The sequence below is a fragment of the Eumetopias jubatus genome, unplaced genomic scaffold (genome assembly GCF_037043125.1).
Source record: "Eumetopias jubatus isolate StellerSeaLion01/CBP00866 unplaced genomic scaffold, mEumJub1_p1.0 scaffold_9, whole genome shotgun sequence".
NCBI classification, from domain to species: domain Eukaryota; kingdom Metazoa; phylum Chordata; class Mammalia; order Carnivora; family Otariidae; genus Eumetopias; species Eumetopias jubatus.
The window spans coordinates 1,402,239-1,419,671 of NW_028274815.1; the positions used below are offsets into that span (position 1 = coordinate 1,402,239).

At 50.7% G+C, this 17,433-nt stretch overlaps 1 protein-coding gene across 6 annotated transcripts in view; it reads right to left on the reverse strand.

The window, feature by feature from the left end:
* MYT1L (myelin transcription factor 1 like) overlaps positions 1-17,433 on the reverse strand; it is a 136,824-nt gene that overhangs the window by 98,115 nt on the left and 21,276 nt on the right. For all 6 annotated transcript variants that reach the window (XM_028099522.2, XM_028099521.1, XM_088026154.1 and 3 more), the window contains exon 4: positions 9,385-9,734. In XM_028099522.2, the coding sequence (XP_027955323.1) occupies positions 9,385-9,734 (350 nt within the window). The remainder of the gene's footprint in view (positions 1-9,384; positions 9,735-17,433) is intronic.

Consider the following 17,433-nt stretch of genomic DNA (forward strand, 5'->3'; position numbering starts at 1 on the left):
CCAGGAGAGACAAAGATCCGAGTGAGGAAGTCCTGTCTCTGCTTCCAGGAGGAGAGGCAACTCTGTCCCCATGCTTCTGTGTGGTTACGTGAGTCAGCTGGTGAAGGCTTGGTGGAAACCGTCTGGCAGGACGGCACCCAGACTCACAAGGAGCCCCCAGCTCCTGGACTTGAAGGAGTGCTCAGAAGGGAGCCAGAACTGCGCTGGGGGGTGGGGCGGGGGACACTGAGTTCACTGGTCAACGGCAGGTCTTTCCTAAATTCACATCTAATGGGAGGTCTGACTCCTGAGTGTTCTCCACTCATTAGCACAAATTGCGAGAGCGTAGGGCTGTCTCAGGGCAAAGCAGCGGGGCCTGGCTCACCAGGCCGCCCCAGTGGTCCTGGAAAGGACCCCTCTACTTTTCTGTAATGATTTTGTCTCTCATTTTGCCCAACAGATGCAGACATGGTCTGATTCTACTTTGATTTGTTTTTTCCTTTCTCCACTCCACTGTGTGGAACCAGCAGGGCCCGGCGAAGGCGAGTTTGGGCCGAGACTGGAAGGAGAGGAGGTGGGTCATGGACGCGCCTCCAGGAGGAGGGGCAGCCTGCGCGCCGGCTGGTGAGACCCAGGAAAGACATTGTTAACATTCTGTAATTTTATTAGTTGAAACTAACGTCACACTTCATAAGTCTGACTGATTTGTGTGCGGATAACCGCATGTGGCCAGGGGCTCCCTTGTTCCAGCACAGGGTCAGCACAAAGAAATCGTAGGCGCTGAGCTCTGACTTTGATTTCTGCAGCATATATAAGCACACCTCATTTTGAGGACACTGCCCTCTTTACAGTTCGGAGGCCCGCGGACACCCCGCGTCCAGCATGTCTGTTGACGCCAGTGTTCCCACAACAACTGCTCACTTCCTGTCTCTGCATCTCATTTGGTGATTCTCGCAATTTTCAACCTTTTTCATCATTATTGTATTTGTTATGATTTGTGATCAGTGATTAGAACTCACGGAAAGCACAGACGACGGCTAGCGTGTTTTAGCAATCAAGTATTCGTGTTTTAGCAATCAAGTATTCGTGTTTTAGCAATCAAGTATTCGTCTTCATGCACATGTGCACATGGTTTAGACGTGATGTTATTGCACACTTACTGGACCACAGGGCTGTGTACACACGACTTGTACGTGCATCCAGAAACCAGACGAGTCGTTCGGCTGCTCTGTCTCAACCCACAGTATCCCGGAGGTGTGCCTGTGCAGGTCCGTGTGTATCATTTATACACATATGTATGCAACACACAGTTTACACAAACCATCTCCCAGCCGACCGCTGTGCACATGTGGACTGGCTCTCCTGATCTCTCATGTCCTGCGGCCGTTTTGAGGGCCCTGCACCCTGGTTTTGGAGTGTGATCGAAACGCTGGTCCTGAGCATGAAGGCTGAGAAGTGTGCATGGTTTGTCCACCTGACTCGTGGGGGCCAGAGCTAGACTTGTTTTTTTTCACAAGCAAACCTCCAGTACATGGAATGGGGCCTGGCATGTGGACAGGGCTCCCAGAACGTTTGTAGCTCCAGTGAACGAACTCAGTGAGAGAAAGCAGAGCTGGTGGGCAGACACCTCTCCCGAGGATCACGTGGAGGGGAGGTCTCAGGGCTGGCGCTGGACCCCTCAACCCATCTGCTGCATGGCTCGGCCCCTCGTCCGGCCCGTCAGAAAACTCAGAAGTCCTGCGTCGCACTTGAGGTCTCGCGTTAGATCTTCGGGTCGGACGGTGAAGCTGCCCCACATGTGGAGAGGCAAGAGGGGTGAGGATGTAGGCAGGGTCAAGGCACCTGTTAAAAATCTTTACAAACTGTCTGAGGACGATCTCTGTCTTACTGATTTTAAATGCTGTCCATTGTATAAGTGAAACCATCCTTAAAGAATTCCCAGTAAGCCAAGGGAGATAAACTGATGGAAAAATAGGAGTTTTCACAAGGGACCCAAGTTACATAATAACTTGTAGAAATTGTGAGTTATGTTCCTTTCTTTTTTAAAAATATTTTTTCTTGCCATGAGAACTTTTTTTTAAAGATTTTATTTATTATTAGAGAGAGAGCGAGCATAAGCAGGGGGAGTGGCAGAGAGAGAAGCAGAATCCCCACCGAGCAGGGGGCCCAATGTGGGACTGGATCCCAGGACCCTGAGATCATGACCTGAGCCAAAGACGCTTCACCGACTGAGCCACCCAGGCACCCCAGTTCTGTTCCTTTTGACAGTATTTGTTCGTGAGGATCTGAGCCAGTGGAATATGCATGAATGAAGCTTTGAAGACCTTCTACTTGATGATATTTTTGGTCTCTGGCTTATCTAAATTTCGACTTAAAAATAAGATAGTCATATCCCCCCACCCAGAGAAGGAGCTATGTGAAGTCAGTAGCTCTCAGACTGAGACAGACTGACCCACATTAACCACCCCCTCTCCCACTCCCTCTCCCTCTCTGTCCTCTGTCTCTCTCTGTCTCTGTCTCTCTCTCTCTCCCACACACACACACATACACATACGCAGCTCACAGAGTTTCCAAATTTTACAGAATGGACTGGACACAAAGGTGATCCTCCAGTCGGCATGTCTGTTGGGAGGGAGCTTGAGATGACTCAGAGTCCCTGTTCTTCATTCCTACTCAACCATGGTTAATGCCCATCGGATGGAAATAATCTGATCTGTTTCTAAAGGTCCTTCGAAAACAAAAACGGCACAACAACTTTCGAGGGACCTAAGTTCAACAATCTTCGGGATCTGGAAATTTCATTCTTTGAGCCCAAATCTTTAAGTGCGTGACTTCTAATTCTGCCCTTTGTAAAGAACTGCGATGTATACTTTTTGCCGACACACTGCTCTTTGGTACTATGTAATGCATTTCTTTTGGCAGGAGGTGCTGTCTGCCTAGTTTCTGTGTCTTCATAGGACATTTCATTTTTTTGAAGCGGGCTGTCTCGTGCTCTGAGTCCCTCTCGTCAATGAGGCCTCGATGTGGACAGTATGCTGGCTACACACAGCCGGGACCTCGGGCTTGGGATCGTGGACGAGCTTGAGTAGATGCTCGGGGGGGGGGAGGGGGCGGGGCAGGGCCACGCAAAGGGCATCCCTAACACCAGACGCTGCTGGGAGCTCTGAACTGCGTCCCTCTGTCCGTCCTGCACCTTCTCTCAGCTTCCAGACAAGACAGCAAGCTGGACGAAGGGCTGGTGCTTGCCTCCTACACTTTGGCAGGCAAACTGAGGGCCAGTGAGGGCAGCGACCCCCCCCCAGGATACATAGTACCCCCAGTCCAGAAAACACGCCTCATGCCTGGGCTTTACTCTCCTTTGAATAGCTGGCATTTGGAATAAAAATTACATTAAGAAGAGAAAACACTAATGATGTACTGTATGGTGACTAACATAAGAAAATTAAATTAAATAAAAAAAAAACATATAAGCTGGTAATTTCTTCAAGTGGACCTTAAAACAAACTGAATAAAAACATATTAAATCTAATCTCTTATATCCTTTATTTCTCATTATTATGTAAAGAAAGGTTTTTGCCCAGCACTCCATGCATCTTGCTTGCATCTTAACCGTACATGATGTTAACATCCTCAGCAAGTTTTCTGGTTTGGATTTAAGGGTCTGAAAATTCATGAAATAGAAGCTATAATTACATCTTATACTCATGCAAGATTAGTTTGCGTGAAGAAAGTTTAATTTTTATTGCAGACTTCTACCTAGAAATGTCTAGCTCTGTGTTCACTCGTCTCCAAGTGATCGAGCTGTACCCTCCGATCTATCTGCATGCTAAGCCTCCTAAAATAATGCCTCCATGGATGTAGGGAAAGATTAATTTTTAAGATGATAAAAATTCATCCTGTTCCTTCTCCCAACTGTGTCCACGGCCGTTCTCCAGTTGGAACCTTTGCATATACCAAACCCATCATCTTTGTTTCTATGTTGGTCTCAGAACGCGTTGCTGTTTCTGCTGACCGCGGCAGAAAGCTGGGTCGCTAATGGTGATGTTCAGAGTCTGCATTTCAACTGCTTCCTCATCAGGGACAGTTCCCCAAGAACGACGCAAGAGGGTGATTGCTAATCAATATGAGGGCAGCATCCTGAAGGGGTTCGGGGGGACTCAGAGGCCACAGTGCAGACCCTTGCCACCTTCCCTCTGCCTTTGTCTTAGAGAAGCTCAGGCCCGTCTACTGCAGGTCGTCCTGATGCTTTAGCCACGTGGGGCCTATCGCACCATCCTGTTTGACAGAAAAACCATCCTGCAGACGCTGCACTTAAAAAAACACGTTTCTTTGAGGAGGAATTGATACAGGGTGGGTTTTGTCTTGAATTCCCTTCCACGAAAGTGGAGTTACGGCAGAGAGTGGCCTGCTAGCTGATCGGGGGTCGCGCGAGGCTGCTGAGAAGAGTCCAGAGTCAGAACACGAAGGCGCAGTGTGACGATCAGACAGAAGGTGGAGAGGAACTGAGTGCACGCCGGGGGCAGCCGTGCGCCTCAGGGTGATTCTGTCTCTGCTCCTCAGGCTTCGCCTCGCCTGCAGTGACCGTATCGTCCATCTGGAAGGTTCTCACCGCCATTATTCACACACCCCCCCCAAACCAGCCAGTTCTTCCCTCGCCGTGAGCTCCCGAGACGCCACCACACGTGCAGCTGTGGGGACCCCGTCGTGCTCAGGACAGGAAGGCATCTGCCGTTTTTCTAATCCGACCGAATGGTCATCGGAATTGTCCCTCAGACCCGAATTATCCAAAGTGCTCTAGAATTCAACAAAGCAGCACAGAAAGGACTTTACATTTTTAGAAACGTATCTCAGAAGGAGGATATGTTAGGAAACGGTTCTGTGTTGAAGATGGCCACGAACATGAGCATCTTCTCTAGTCTGGAAAGCACATCACTGCGTTCTTCCTCACGGAATTGTCTTTCCCATCAGCGGACAGATCCGCACGTGCTCATAAGGACACACATTTACACACACAGACACTGATGATATAGACATGTGTGTGCATACCATTTAAAGTTGTATTCTTTTTAGTGGGGTGAACTATGAAATTAAACCATAACTTATGAGGCATTAAGTGACCATGTTATCTGAATTTTCAAATTGTAAGAATCCAAAAAATATTTACCACAGGATGTGCAAACTCCACTGTCAGAAAAGTCTATGATCCCTGAATAATACCTTTCTTACCTTTAATATAACAAGGGAACTTTCATTTAATAAATGCAGACTAGGCCACGCCAATGTATTTTGAAAATAAAATCCTCCATGCAAAAGACCAGGCCAACTGGACAAAATATAATTTTGATGAATTAAATTTGAATTTAATGTAGTCTGAAATGAATTACTCAGATATCCTTCCCTGTTGTTCAAACAAGCAGAAAGTGATTAAAAGAACACGAGCAGAGTCTGACCACATAACCACCACTTACTGAAAATCATCGAATCTTTCTGGGCCTGACTTTCTAGTGAGCACAACAATGAAATGGTTTCTCCCTAGCTCACACAAACACTGAAGATCCAACATCATCCCGAACCTTAATATACACGCTAGATGTGTACATTGTTGGCAATATTTTGTTCATAGGTAACTACGATGCTGGAGGATCCTTGGAATTAAAATAACTATCTAATTCCCAGGTTACAAATAATGGTCCTTCTATAATCTGGGGGCCCCGTTGTAATAATCTGGGGGTTTATCTAAAACAAAACCTCCTGGACTGCACAGTCCAATTTATGTTAGAGTGTACACTGCCCCAGATAAAACAATGACCCCATCCCATAGCAGAAACGGACTCTGCATCTGCTCGTAAGGCTGATGTCGTATGGCCCCTTCACGACGCCCTGCTTCCTCATGTTAGATGGTGGCCTGCTGTTGTGGACGTGCATGTGTGTGAGCCAGACTCTTGGCATTGTCCAGAATGCTCTCCTCTGCCTATGTCACACTTGCGTCGCTTCTCTCTTAACTGAAGTCACTGTCTCTGCCTCTATTTGCTAAGATAAAGGCACAATCCAACTTGGAGGGAACCCGCTGACAGCTCAGGGATATGATGGCGACTGAGAGTAGAAACCAAGGAACATGAAAGATTGACTCAAGAGGGTGACCCAGAGCTCTGGCTACCAGACAAAAGAGGGACAGCCCCTGCTTTTCACAAGTGTATGATTTCTGCCAAATCGACTCAAGGCGTGGACAGAGGCACACAGTATGGGATGCCCTGGACTCACTCTGCGTTTCTCACGGTAAAGATGTTATCAATGACGGCACTCAACCTTTGTTGGCAGTGATTTTGGCACTAAATTTACCAGGAAGGTAAAATAGAACATATTTGGTAAGTGAGGACATGGAAACAGGAGATTGTCAGGTATATGAGTGATCAGCAAATCACTTGGCCCACGGGGGTCTTGGACCACGTGATCATGGGGGCCCTCCAACAGACTTCTCTGTATTACAGCAAATCTCAGTGAAGCAATCTCTAGATAACAGGAACCTAAAATGATTTCTTCTTAGGAAAGATACTTTTGCTTGACTCAGAAATCGAGCCAGCCTTTGGTGCTTCCCTGCAGAGAACTAGCAACAATCAGAACCACAGCAGAAGGTTGTCCCATGGGCCATCACTGTTTGATCCGAGTGACTCCTTGGGACCTAGGATTCAAGCGAGAGCCCCTCTGAAAGGGGGTAGATTTTTACACTTTGCTGCCAAGGATACTCAGTCAGTCGGATGTATTAGTCTTAGAAGATGCTTAACTGGGGAGCTGGATGCTGAATATGAATTCTGAATCCAGGAACCTGACAAATGATTATTTATCCTCTTAATGGGCATTTGCCTTCCAAGTATATCCTTGTATGCTTCAGATTATCACTCAGTGTTTGCTGGTCACCGTGCTAGTTGGGTCCTGCAGATAGACACTCAGGGCCTGCATCATCCTAATGTACCCATTCACTTCATGGTTCTATCATACATCCACTTATGCTCATTCACTTGAATGTTTCTAGAAAAATGTCACTAGTTTTGATCTTCTATCTCACTTTTAAAAACAATTATGTTCTAAGCATTCAAGTTAGAATAATAATGTAAAAAAAAAACCTTATCTCAATGTCCACAATAGCCAAACTATGGAAAGAGCCAAGATGTCCTTCAAGAGACGAATGGATAAAGAATATGTGGTCCATATACACAATGGAATATCACTCAGCCATCAGAAAGGATGAATATTTACCATTTGTATCGACCTGGATGGAACTAGAAGGTATTATGCTGAGTGAAATAAGTCAAACAGAGAAAGACAATTGTCATATGGTTTCACTAATATGTGAAATATAAGAAACAGCACAGAGGATCATAGGGGGAGGGAGGGAAAAATAAAATAAGATAAAAACAGAGAGGGAGACAAACCGTAAGAGGCTCTGGATTCCGGGAAACAAACTGAGGGTTGCTGGAAGGAAAGTTGGGGGGATGGGGTCACTGGGTGATGGTATAAAGGAGGGCACGTGATGTAATGAGCACTGGGTGTTATATGCAACTAATGAATTACTGAACACTGCATCTGAAACTAATGATGTACTGTATGTTGGCTAATTGAACTGAAATAAAAAGAAAAGAGAAAAACCGTATCTAGTTGCATTCTAAAGCTATTTCATTAAGTCTCTGCTTCCTCAATTTATGTCAGTTTGTACTTTAAAAGTAGATTGTTTAAAAAATATTAGCCTAAGTCAACTAAAACTGAAAGTTTAATTCTAGCAAATGAAGAGCAGAACCTAAAATGTGGTTAAGACCCTCGGTTAAATTTTGCACATTTGCAAACGTGTCCTACCAGAGCCCAGGGCACACAACCACCCATGCTTTGAGCAGTGCTGCCCGCTTCTGTCCGAGCACAGAACGGGCATCTGGAGGAGCGATACTGCCCACACCATCTTTATAAGAAGCTACGGTCAGGTGATAAACCAGGAACCAGCTTCAGAAGTTAATGACTTTGCCCCAAACTGCACACATTAGGAAAGTGTTCACAGGCAATTTGCCAAATGGGTCTACTTCCCAAGGTTCCACACTGCGTTACAGGAAGGTACTGCCTGTGGTTCTCAGCATGCAGCTCCGTCTAGTCAGTGACACGGGGGTGTGGGCCCACGGTCCATGCAATGGAGCTGGTGGTGCCTACGTGTGTGTGCTCTGATGCGCATCACCGGACTGTCTCACACAGTCTCGACGCTCTCAATGTCACGACAGGGGAGCAGTGTGGGGACCCCGCACTTTGATGTATGAGATCTGTGTGCACACACATATGCACGCGGGTGTGTATGGACATGTGTGCGTACCTGCGTGAACGGAACGGTGACCTCGACCTGCTCCAACAATCATAAAATTTAGGTTCCCCACGGAGGAACGTTAATTTATGTGCTCCACACAGGATTAGCAACAAGCAGCCTCACACCTGCCCCATCTAGAATGGCTCTCTGCACTGGCCGAAGCGTCTGTCCTTTGTATCGAGAAATTAGCTCTCCCAGAACTCAGAGTTTTGAAGAGCTTTGAGCCCAAGGAGGAAGCATAAGAGAACATACTCCCTTTGCTTTTAAACACATTTGGCACTTCTCTGAGGCAAACTCCGAGGCAATAAAGACTAAGTCTAGATTCTTCAGAAAACTCCCACCTTTTTCTAGAAAAGAAATGACTTTTAGGAAGCGGTTATCTTTCCAATCATATTTGTGAGTCTGACACCACGAGAAAACTGGCTGTAAAAACAAATCAGCCTTAGATCTGTTGCCCAAAGCGTGGTGGCCAGCCTGTGCCCCACGGCTCCCCACGTGTGTCTCGCTCACCGCGTGGGACAGCCCGGGTCAGAAGCACGGTTCTCAGGTACGAAGCAGGCGGCACGTCGATAAACTACTCCATTTCAGCAACACTCCCTCCCGCCCCGATCTCTGACAAAGGCACAGCTCTGGCCACCAATGGGCAGGACTGACATGCCCGTCAGTGCCTGGCGTCTTGCCGAGCTTTCGGCCCCGGGAGGCGAGCAGCTGCCCGCCCCACCCCCGCCACTCGGGCTGACCCAGGATGCCCCGGGCAGAGTACCCCAGAACACGTGAGGGGAAGGCCAGGTGCCGCCCCGAGGTTCTGGGTAAAGTGGCTGGTCAGACGCGTGCTGGGTGAACAGCGCGGCCGTCTGTGCGCGCGCGACACGGCCCCCGCCGCCGGCGGACGAGGGGAGGAACGCTTTCCGACTGGAGCTAAGGGCACACGAATCGAGATTCATTTCAGCCTGGACCAGGCAGGCTTATTTCGTGAGAAATCGGGACACGTCCCGAGGGGCACACCGGGAGCTGTGCGTCGGCGCACGGCCCCTCACCGCTGGGCGCGCTACTACGCTAAGGATTACCGTTGTCCTCCTCCTCCTCGTCCTCCTCCTCCTCCTCGTCCTCCTCCTCCTCCTCCACGTCCTCCCCGTCCTCGTCCTCGTCCTCCTCCTCCTCCTCGAGCTCCTCCTCGTCCTCGCGGTCGCCCTCCTCGTCCTCCTCCTCCTCCTCGCGGGGCTCGTCCTCGTCGTCCGAGAACTCGTCCTCCTCCTCCTCCTCCTTCTCGTCCACGTCCTCGGAGCCCTCACTCTCGTAGCACTCATCCACCGAGGAGCTGTCGGCCTTCACGGCAAACGGCTTCCGCTTCGCAGCGGGTTCCTGGGGCTGCTTGTCCTGTGTTTTTCTTTTTTTAGCCAAGGGGCAGCCGTACACACTGCGGAGAGAGAGAGAGAGACATGTCGGTGTCACGGTCTTCGGAGGTTAGAGCACCAGGAACCCTGGCCCAGCTAAGGCTCAGCGCGAGCGCCACCCACGCGCTGCAGGAGGGTCTGAGCACACCCACGAGCATGCCCCGCCACCGCCACACCGGTCCCCCTCCCAGCTCTCGGCTACGGCCGCCACAGAGTGACGCGGGGCTCTCGCTCACGGCCGTCACAGAGCGACGCGGGGCTCTCGGCTACAGCCGCCACAGAGCGATGCAGGGCTCTTGCTCACGGCCATCACAGAGCGACGCAGGGCTCTCGGCTACGGCCGCCACAGAGTGACGCGGGGCTCTCGGCTAAGGCTGTCAAAGAGTGACGCAGGGCTCTCGCTCACGGCCATCATAGAGCGACGCAGGGCTCTCGCTCACGGCCGCCACAGAGAGACGCGGGGCTCTCATTCACGGCCGCCACAGAGCGACGTGGGGCTCTCGGCTATGGCCGCCACAGAGTGACACGGGGCTCTCGGCTAAGGCCGTCAAAGAGCGACGCAGGGCTCTTGCTCACGGCCGCCACAGAGCGACGCGGGGCTCTCGGCTACGGCCGCCACAGAGTGACGCGGGGCTCTCGGCTAAGGCCATCAAAGAGCGACGCGGGGCTCTCGGCTACGGCCGCCACAGGGGAACAAGGGGGGAAGACACGGAGGCACAAAGACAGATGTTCCTTTTGTCTAAAATGAGATGTGTGATCCCCATGACTGACGAAAAGTCAGTAGGACTCTGATTACTTTGTTTTTGGACCTGAAATGTGGAATGTTTATCCAGTCTCATATGGACACATTTTCAGAATCTCCCTGGTGCTGGACCCTGGGCCCCGCCAGACTCAGAGGGGAAGGACACAAACGTAGACAGGTGCGAGTGAGACCATGTTGGAAGCGTTCAGTGTGGTTTACGCATGCACTGAGTACCTCATGCATGGGCACGCAGGAAAGGGTTGTCGAATGAACGGATGGCGTGTGATGGTGCTGTGATAAAGGCATGCCAAGGGCGCTACATTACGAAAAAAGAGGGAGAGACAGTGGGTCAAGGGAGCTAGGACTTGCCCCAAAAGGATGAGGCTGGGGGACTTTCAAAGGGGATGCATGGAGCTATTTAAATGCATTTCAAGCAAAACAGAGACTTTGCAAAGATGTGAACATAAGAAAGAGTATGATCAGTGCAGAAAACAGACATAAAAACCAAACGTGGGTGTTTAGAAAATGTGACGGTGGGGCTGGCGGGAAGGTGGCAGGTGTGGGCGCGAGGTTGGACGCGGCAGACCACCCGGGGGACTCGGAGACGTGTCTCAACCCCGGGAGGGGCATGGGAGAGGGTAGGAGAGGCAGTCACTGTGCCAACCTGGTGTCGGCTGAGTGTCCTAAGAGCCTCCGCCGGACACTCAAGTCCTTGATGGGCTCTGGGGCCCCCAGCAGTGAGAAGAGGAGCGAGTTAGACCCACGGTGGAGGGGAGGGATGCGCACGTAGGAGGATTCTGTTTAGACTATGATGCGTTTGAGCTGCTGTGGCAGGTCTCACAGAGTGAGGGGGTGGACAGATACTCGACTTTGTACTTCAGGGTCCCCAGCTGTAACTGAGCATCTTGCACGCTTTTGCTTTAGGGATGGAAGGAAAATGTTAGTGCAGTGCCTGGAGCCTACACGGGACCCAGTGAAACATGGTGACTGCTCTTAGATCATCATCGCGACTTGCCTTCCTGCTCAGGAAGCCAGCAATCCAGCAGGCTTGTCCCTCCGCACAGTTTGGACACTTCCTATGGTGCTGTTTGTCACCCCTATCAACACTTCCCAGACAATTCAGACCGGGAATGAAAGGGAATGGTAATGATTTCATGTCTTAGAAAATGATTTCTTCTGGTTGCTTGGGTGCATTTCATACTCCAGTAAAAATGACATGATTCGTCGGATCCCCTGGAGGACACTGGCATGCATTGGTGCCCAGAGTTGAGGGACTTCATGCCCATCCTAGCGTGTGACTGTGGTCAGTCCCTTCTTCAGTGTGGGTGTCCCTTTCTTCATCCGTAAAGTGAGGGCCACTGGGTGACTGCTGAGACTCCACCACCTCCAAAACCTGGGATGATTGGTCACCTGCCTTTTGAAACTTAGCATTTCTTAGAAACGTAATAATCAAAACAAGAATAATACTTAGTATAACCAGAAAAAACCTGAAGAGAATACATATTGGTCTATATAGCATTTCTAAGATGAAATAAACAGAGTTCTGAGCTTTCTTTTGTGTGACTCCACGCACGGGGGAGACTGAGTCAGGGGCCTCAGACACACATGGCAGCACCTTGGAGAACTGGCTCCCCCTGCCTTGCTGTCCACCCCCTCGTGCTGAATGACCACCTGACAGCGAGTCGAGCCCAAGCTCCACACCACTCAGGCTTCTGGGGAGATGGCCCTGGTGAGGAGACTGCTGATGTGCCCAGTCTGTGTTTGTCCAAATGAAGACTTAGCAGTAAGTGCCCTTGCCCTTGCAGAGTCGGCCCAAAGTGTCCAGGTCATGATGTCTGCTGGTACCTGCCCATCAGGAGCTCTGTTCTGCATCAGGGTTACCTGCACAGCAGGCGCCCACCAAAACAGAACACCAGGCCTCCCGTTGACCATCAGACTCATCTAGATTGCTAGGAAGTGATGTACAACCAGCCAACTCTATGCTCTTCAATGATGCTCCTCAAAATGCTCCACCCCAGCTGGCAATGGGAGACTCCTTCAGACGGATAAGCCAGCACCACGGCTGGGATTCCTGTTTTATCTCCCCTCCCATCCGCACACACTTAGCTGCCCGAGATCTCCAGAGGGCCCACTTGTGGCTCAGACCTTAAATGGCTGGGGAGGAGTGTGCAGATTATCCTTAAAACAGAGGCTGCAATTAGAAGTTCACAGAACTGGACTTTGCTCTGGATAGACAGGCCGCTGGGATTCTGGAAGATGGCCTGTCCGACCCCTCCTGCTCTGGTTCATTTTCCCATCTCCTGCTGCCTACCACGGCTCCCTGTCCGCTTGAGCCCTTTGCGGTGGCGAGCCAGGGGAGTGGGGGCGGGGAGGAAAGGAGGGAGAGTAGAAACATCGCTGAGTCAGATGGTGGGAGAAGCGTGGGTGTCTGCCAGTCACCGCCTGAGCCTGAGCCTCACCTAGTGGGTTCCGGTGTCAGCACATGACACATTTGGCAGACAGGGTAACAACATGGAGGGAAGAGCACGTCCAGAGCCCTGCATTCCTGGCTCAGCTCTGTTAACGCCTGGATGGGCTCCTGGACACTGGCTGGGCCTCAGTTTACCTATCTGTGTAATGAAAGTGTTGCCGGTCCCTTGACTGTGCTACAGTTTCAAAGCATTCAAAATTCCTAAGTGATCTCCTTATTGCTCCTATGAAGTATAAATTCTATCATCTCCTACTCTGTTTCTATTTATGATTTTGGAAACCATTTCAATTAAACTTCGTACTGTTGGAGTTAGCTGACCTCAAACATCCAGTACCTACTGCTAATTCGCATGGCTTGATGCTCAAAGTCTTTCCCTGTGTCCATTAACGGTAAATCATGTCACACACTTACTGCAAACACATTCCGTTTGCCCCTTTCCTATCGGATCCAGTCTCACTGGCCACCAGCTCCGTGTGCCTACTTTACATTTGGGAGCAAAATCCAAGCCCGAAAGGGAGATTTTATTCATGTGTCAGACAGCAGGTGGATCAAGAACCTGCTTGAGTCCACCGAGGCCTCCTGGTCTATGAGACCCAGGGGTTCGGACTATTTCAGAGCGCGGCCTTGGAGGACAATTCTGCAGTGTGAGTCTGAGGAGTGTGGGTCCTCCGGAACCCACGTTCTGTGCATACCCTGTCTGCTGATGAGGTGGCCAGCCGCCTGGGAGCAGAGAATCCGCACACCCATGAAGAGCGGGTGCTGCCTCCTCTCCATGGCTGGTGCTACCAATCCAGGGACTGTACAAGTCAGCGTGCTTCACAACTGTGTCCCACTCAGATTCATCTAGGCTCACTGCTACCAGCACATACGAGTCTTTCTAAGCAGACAATAGAAACCCACAATCTTGGAATGTCTCCACTTTACAGAAAACACACGGAATGCACGGTGGAGTCTAGGAATAACTGGGAAGCTGACACCAAGGTGAAGCTCCAGGTAAACGGACGAGGCAGGTGTGTGGCTGGCGCCCCCCACACCTCCCGCATATGCGGGAGCACCTGAGCTCAGCTGAGTGTCTGGGGTCATTGCTTCAGTCCCCAGTTCTGCTCCTCTCGGTAGGACAGTCAGCCTCCCCTAGCTGTGTATTTCCCATGGGGAACAGTGCAGCCTTGCTGATGGCCGGTGGTCAAGGAGTATTTGTTGAATGAACAGACCATAGTTTTCTCCATTTATCAAAAATGAAAGCACTTACTCCGTTCTGGTGTGATTATGGGTTCTCCTTCAAGAGACTGAGAAAACAGCCGGTGTTTAACAGCTTGTCACATTTTAGAGCTGGAGTGTCTGGTTCAGTTCAGCTGCTAGTCATGTGTAGCTATTTAATTAAAATTAAAGAAAATTTAAAAAATTAACTCCTCAGTCATGCTAGTCACATTTCAAGTGTCCGGTAGCCACAGGTGGTGAGTGGCTAGCATATTGGTGATTTCCACCACCACCACCAGTTCAGTGGGCGGGTCTGAGCCACAGTGGGTGCTCGGCGGGTATTTGCAGAACGCGCACCTGAGGGAGAGGACAGGAGAAACTGCAGGACGAAGAGGAGAACGGCACAGGAAGGGCAGAGCTTTGGAAGATTCCAGAACTCTGACTTCAAGAAAGCTCGTTCTCCTCCAGTCACCGAAGGGAGTGTGTTCTGTCAAAGTAGCAACGTCAGACCAATCTACCGCGAAGGTCCAGGCCGATACCAGCAGGGGAGCCTTCAGTGAGCCCTGGAGATTCCTCCGCGCAGAGCTCCCCGCACACGTCGGCAGGTGCGGCGACGAGCCTCTGCACACCTCCGTCGTGTGGCGGTGGCCGGGTGCCAAATCCTCGTCTGTGGGGTATGGACAGCTCCTAACCTCCTGTACCCACTCCTCCACTCCAGCCCTTTATAAAATAGGCAACATTTGAAGATTACAACAGATGCGCTTTCTACTTTTTCCACACAGCTGAAACCGCAGAGCGCCTGTTTCAGCCTCACCGACCGAAGCTCCTGGAAGTTGCAGAGGGAAGACCTGCGTTGAACCGGCTGCAGTTTTCTCTCAGCTGGCACATGTCCTGAGCGTTACTGTGCCGCCCCGAGGCCTAAAGTTCCTCTCAGTCGGGGCAGCTTTTACAGTCCTTTTGGTGTTAACTTGATTTAAGCGATCTTGAGTCTTTCGTATCAGGTCATTCTAGAAAATTGGTTCTTTGCCCTCAGTGCACACTTACATTTAAAATATCATGTCTTACACGCTCTCCAGGCTGCTTGCTATACTATTTTTTAATGGTCTCTCACTTGACGTTTTCATTTATCTAATTTTAATATAAACAGAGGATAAGGTCTCAGGAACCGAAAGACTGATTTGGAGGCGTGTTCCTGCTCCAGCTCTTCCTGAGGGCGTCAGCGAGAGAGGCAGGGCCCACGAGGCAGGCGGCCAGACCGGGTCACGGACTTGCAGGCTCTCTGGGTCATCTCTTCCCTCACGGACCATGGATGATACCTCTCTTGTACTGCTTGAAGAGCCTCTGCTGTGCCGCGGTTAGAATCATTATTTGGAATAACGTAAATAATATCTGGACAGGATTCTGGAGCCCTGAGTTCTAAACCCGGCTCTGGGAGAATGCCACAGCTCACGGAGCAGTTTCTTGCTGTCTTTGTACGTCTTCACAGATATTGATCCACAAACCCTCACAACGACTCCATGCAATAGAAATGATTCTAATTCCCTTTCTAAGGGACGGAGGTTTCCAGCGACTTGCTGAAGGCCACACGGCTGAGTAACACAGAACAGAGTACTTGACATTTCCTTGCCCCCATGTCTTGCCCTTCTGAATTCTAAAGACAAGTGAAACCTGCCCTACTTACTGGGCTACTGTAAGGATCCATTCAAACTAGAAGGTATCTGTTTTTCCAGTGTCTAACCTATAGTCAGCAAAAATTACATTCTTCTGAATGAGTGAGGCCGAGTGGCTCCTTTGTCCACAGTTAAGAACATGCTTCACAGAGCCTCGCAGACACAGCCCCTGACCTCCCAGCACAGGAGCGGACAGTTGCCCGATGGGGGCAATGGGGCACCACAGCCGGGGTGGGGCAGGAGAAAGACAGACAGACAGACCGCGAGCAGCGTGGCTGCCCCTGGGGGAAGGACGGGCCAGGTCTCCACAGATGAAAGAGGCCGACACCCTCCCACACGCGGGGAGGGCTGTGAGCGGCGTTTGACCGACACGGACACAGACAACACTGGTGATCCGTGTGCCTGGATGCATCTCAGGCTGCGCGTCTCATCATGAGTCCCAAACCCCCCGCGGGGGCGTCCAACTCTGCAGGAACTCCAGCCCACGAGGACTCCACCCGTGTCGTCCTGAAGGAGCCTCTGCCTCGCTGCTCCAAGTGTCTGTCCCTAGGCGCCCATCCACCTGGGAAACCCGTCACCCCACCACCCCCTCACGGGACCTGCGCTGGATCCACCACTCTCCGGACCCGAGCTCTCCGTCCTCTGCAGCCACTTGTGTGGGTGCGGCACCTCCCCCCGGCGCTCACGAGGAAGGGCATGTGAGGGGGACATGTGGGAGACTGCGTGTGTGAAGGTGTCCCCGCACTGTCCTGTCCATCATGGCCGCCTGCCCGGGGGAAAGATTCTAACCAGCACTGCGCTTGCTGGGTACGTGCGCCGCTTCCTCCCTCGTGTCCAGTTCTTGGTGACCGGTCACAAAGTCCGGTGCTGTTATGAGTTTTGGTCCACGTATGACACTGGGGGGTTTCTGTGGTTCCTTGCCGGTCCCTCTGATTGGGGCACATGTCCACATCCTGTGCCGTGAGCTTGGAGGGCTGGGCTGATCTGCAGTCGGTTCAGAGAAATTCTGCATTTGCTTCTAGCGCTATTTTATCCTCATCGTTTCCTCTGGTCCCTGATTTCTAGAATCTGGATGCTGTGTTTCGGGAGTTGCCTCTTGTATGGTCTTATCTTTTCTGTTTTCCCCCAGAGTTTTGTCCTCTAACTGAGAGATTGCTTTGACTTTACCTTCAAGACTTGAGTTTTTATTTCTTGCTATTTTTCATTTTTTCTAAATTTCTTTGAGGTCCTAATTGTTTTCTAAGTAACTATCTTTCTATTTCTTTGACAATATTACATTTTGGGGGGAGGATTTTCTTCTTTTTACATAATCTCTGCTTTCTCCAGGTTGTTTTCTGCTATTTTGTTTAGAGTCTTTTCCCCATGTCTCATCTCTGGATGCCCCCCGTGCGCAGGGCAGGACCGCGGTGACTGGGCGTCAGGTGCGGCCTGACCAGGCTGCTCCGTCTGGTCATCCAGCAGTAAAGCACGGTTTCTCCCCAGCATATGACACGCTTGGAATCTAGTGTGGAGACACTCGGGTCTGGACATTCCGGGCACAGATGCCCACCCAGCCCTCCTGTCTGCCCTCAACCTCCAGGGACCCAGTGACAAACCCCATGCTTCATTCTCTCCAGAGAGCACTTCGTTCAGCGTATTACATC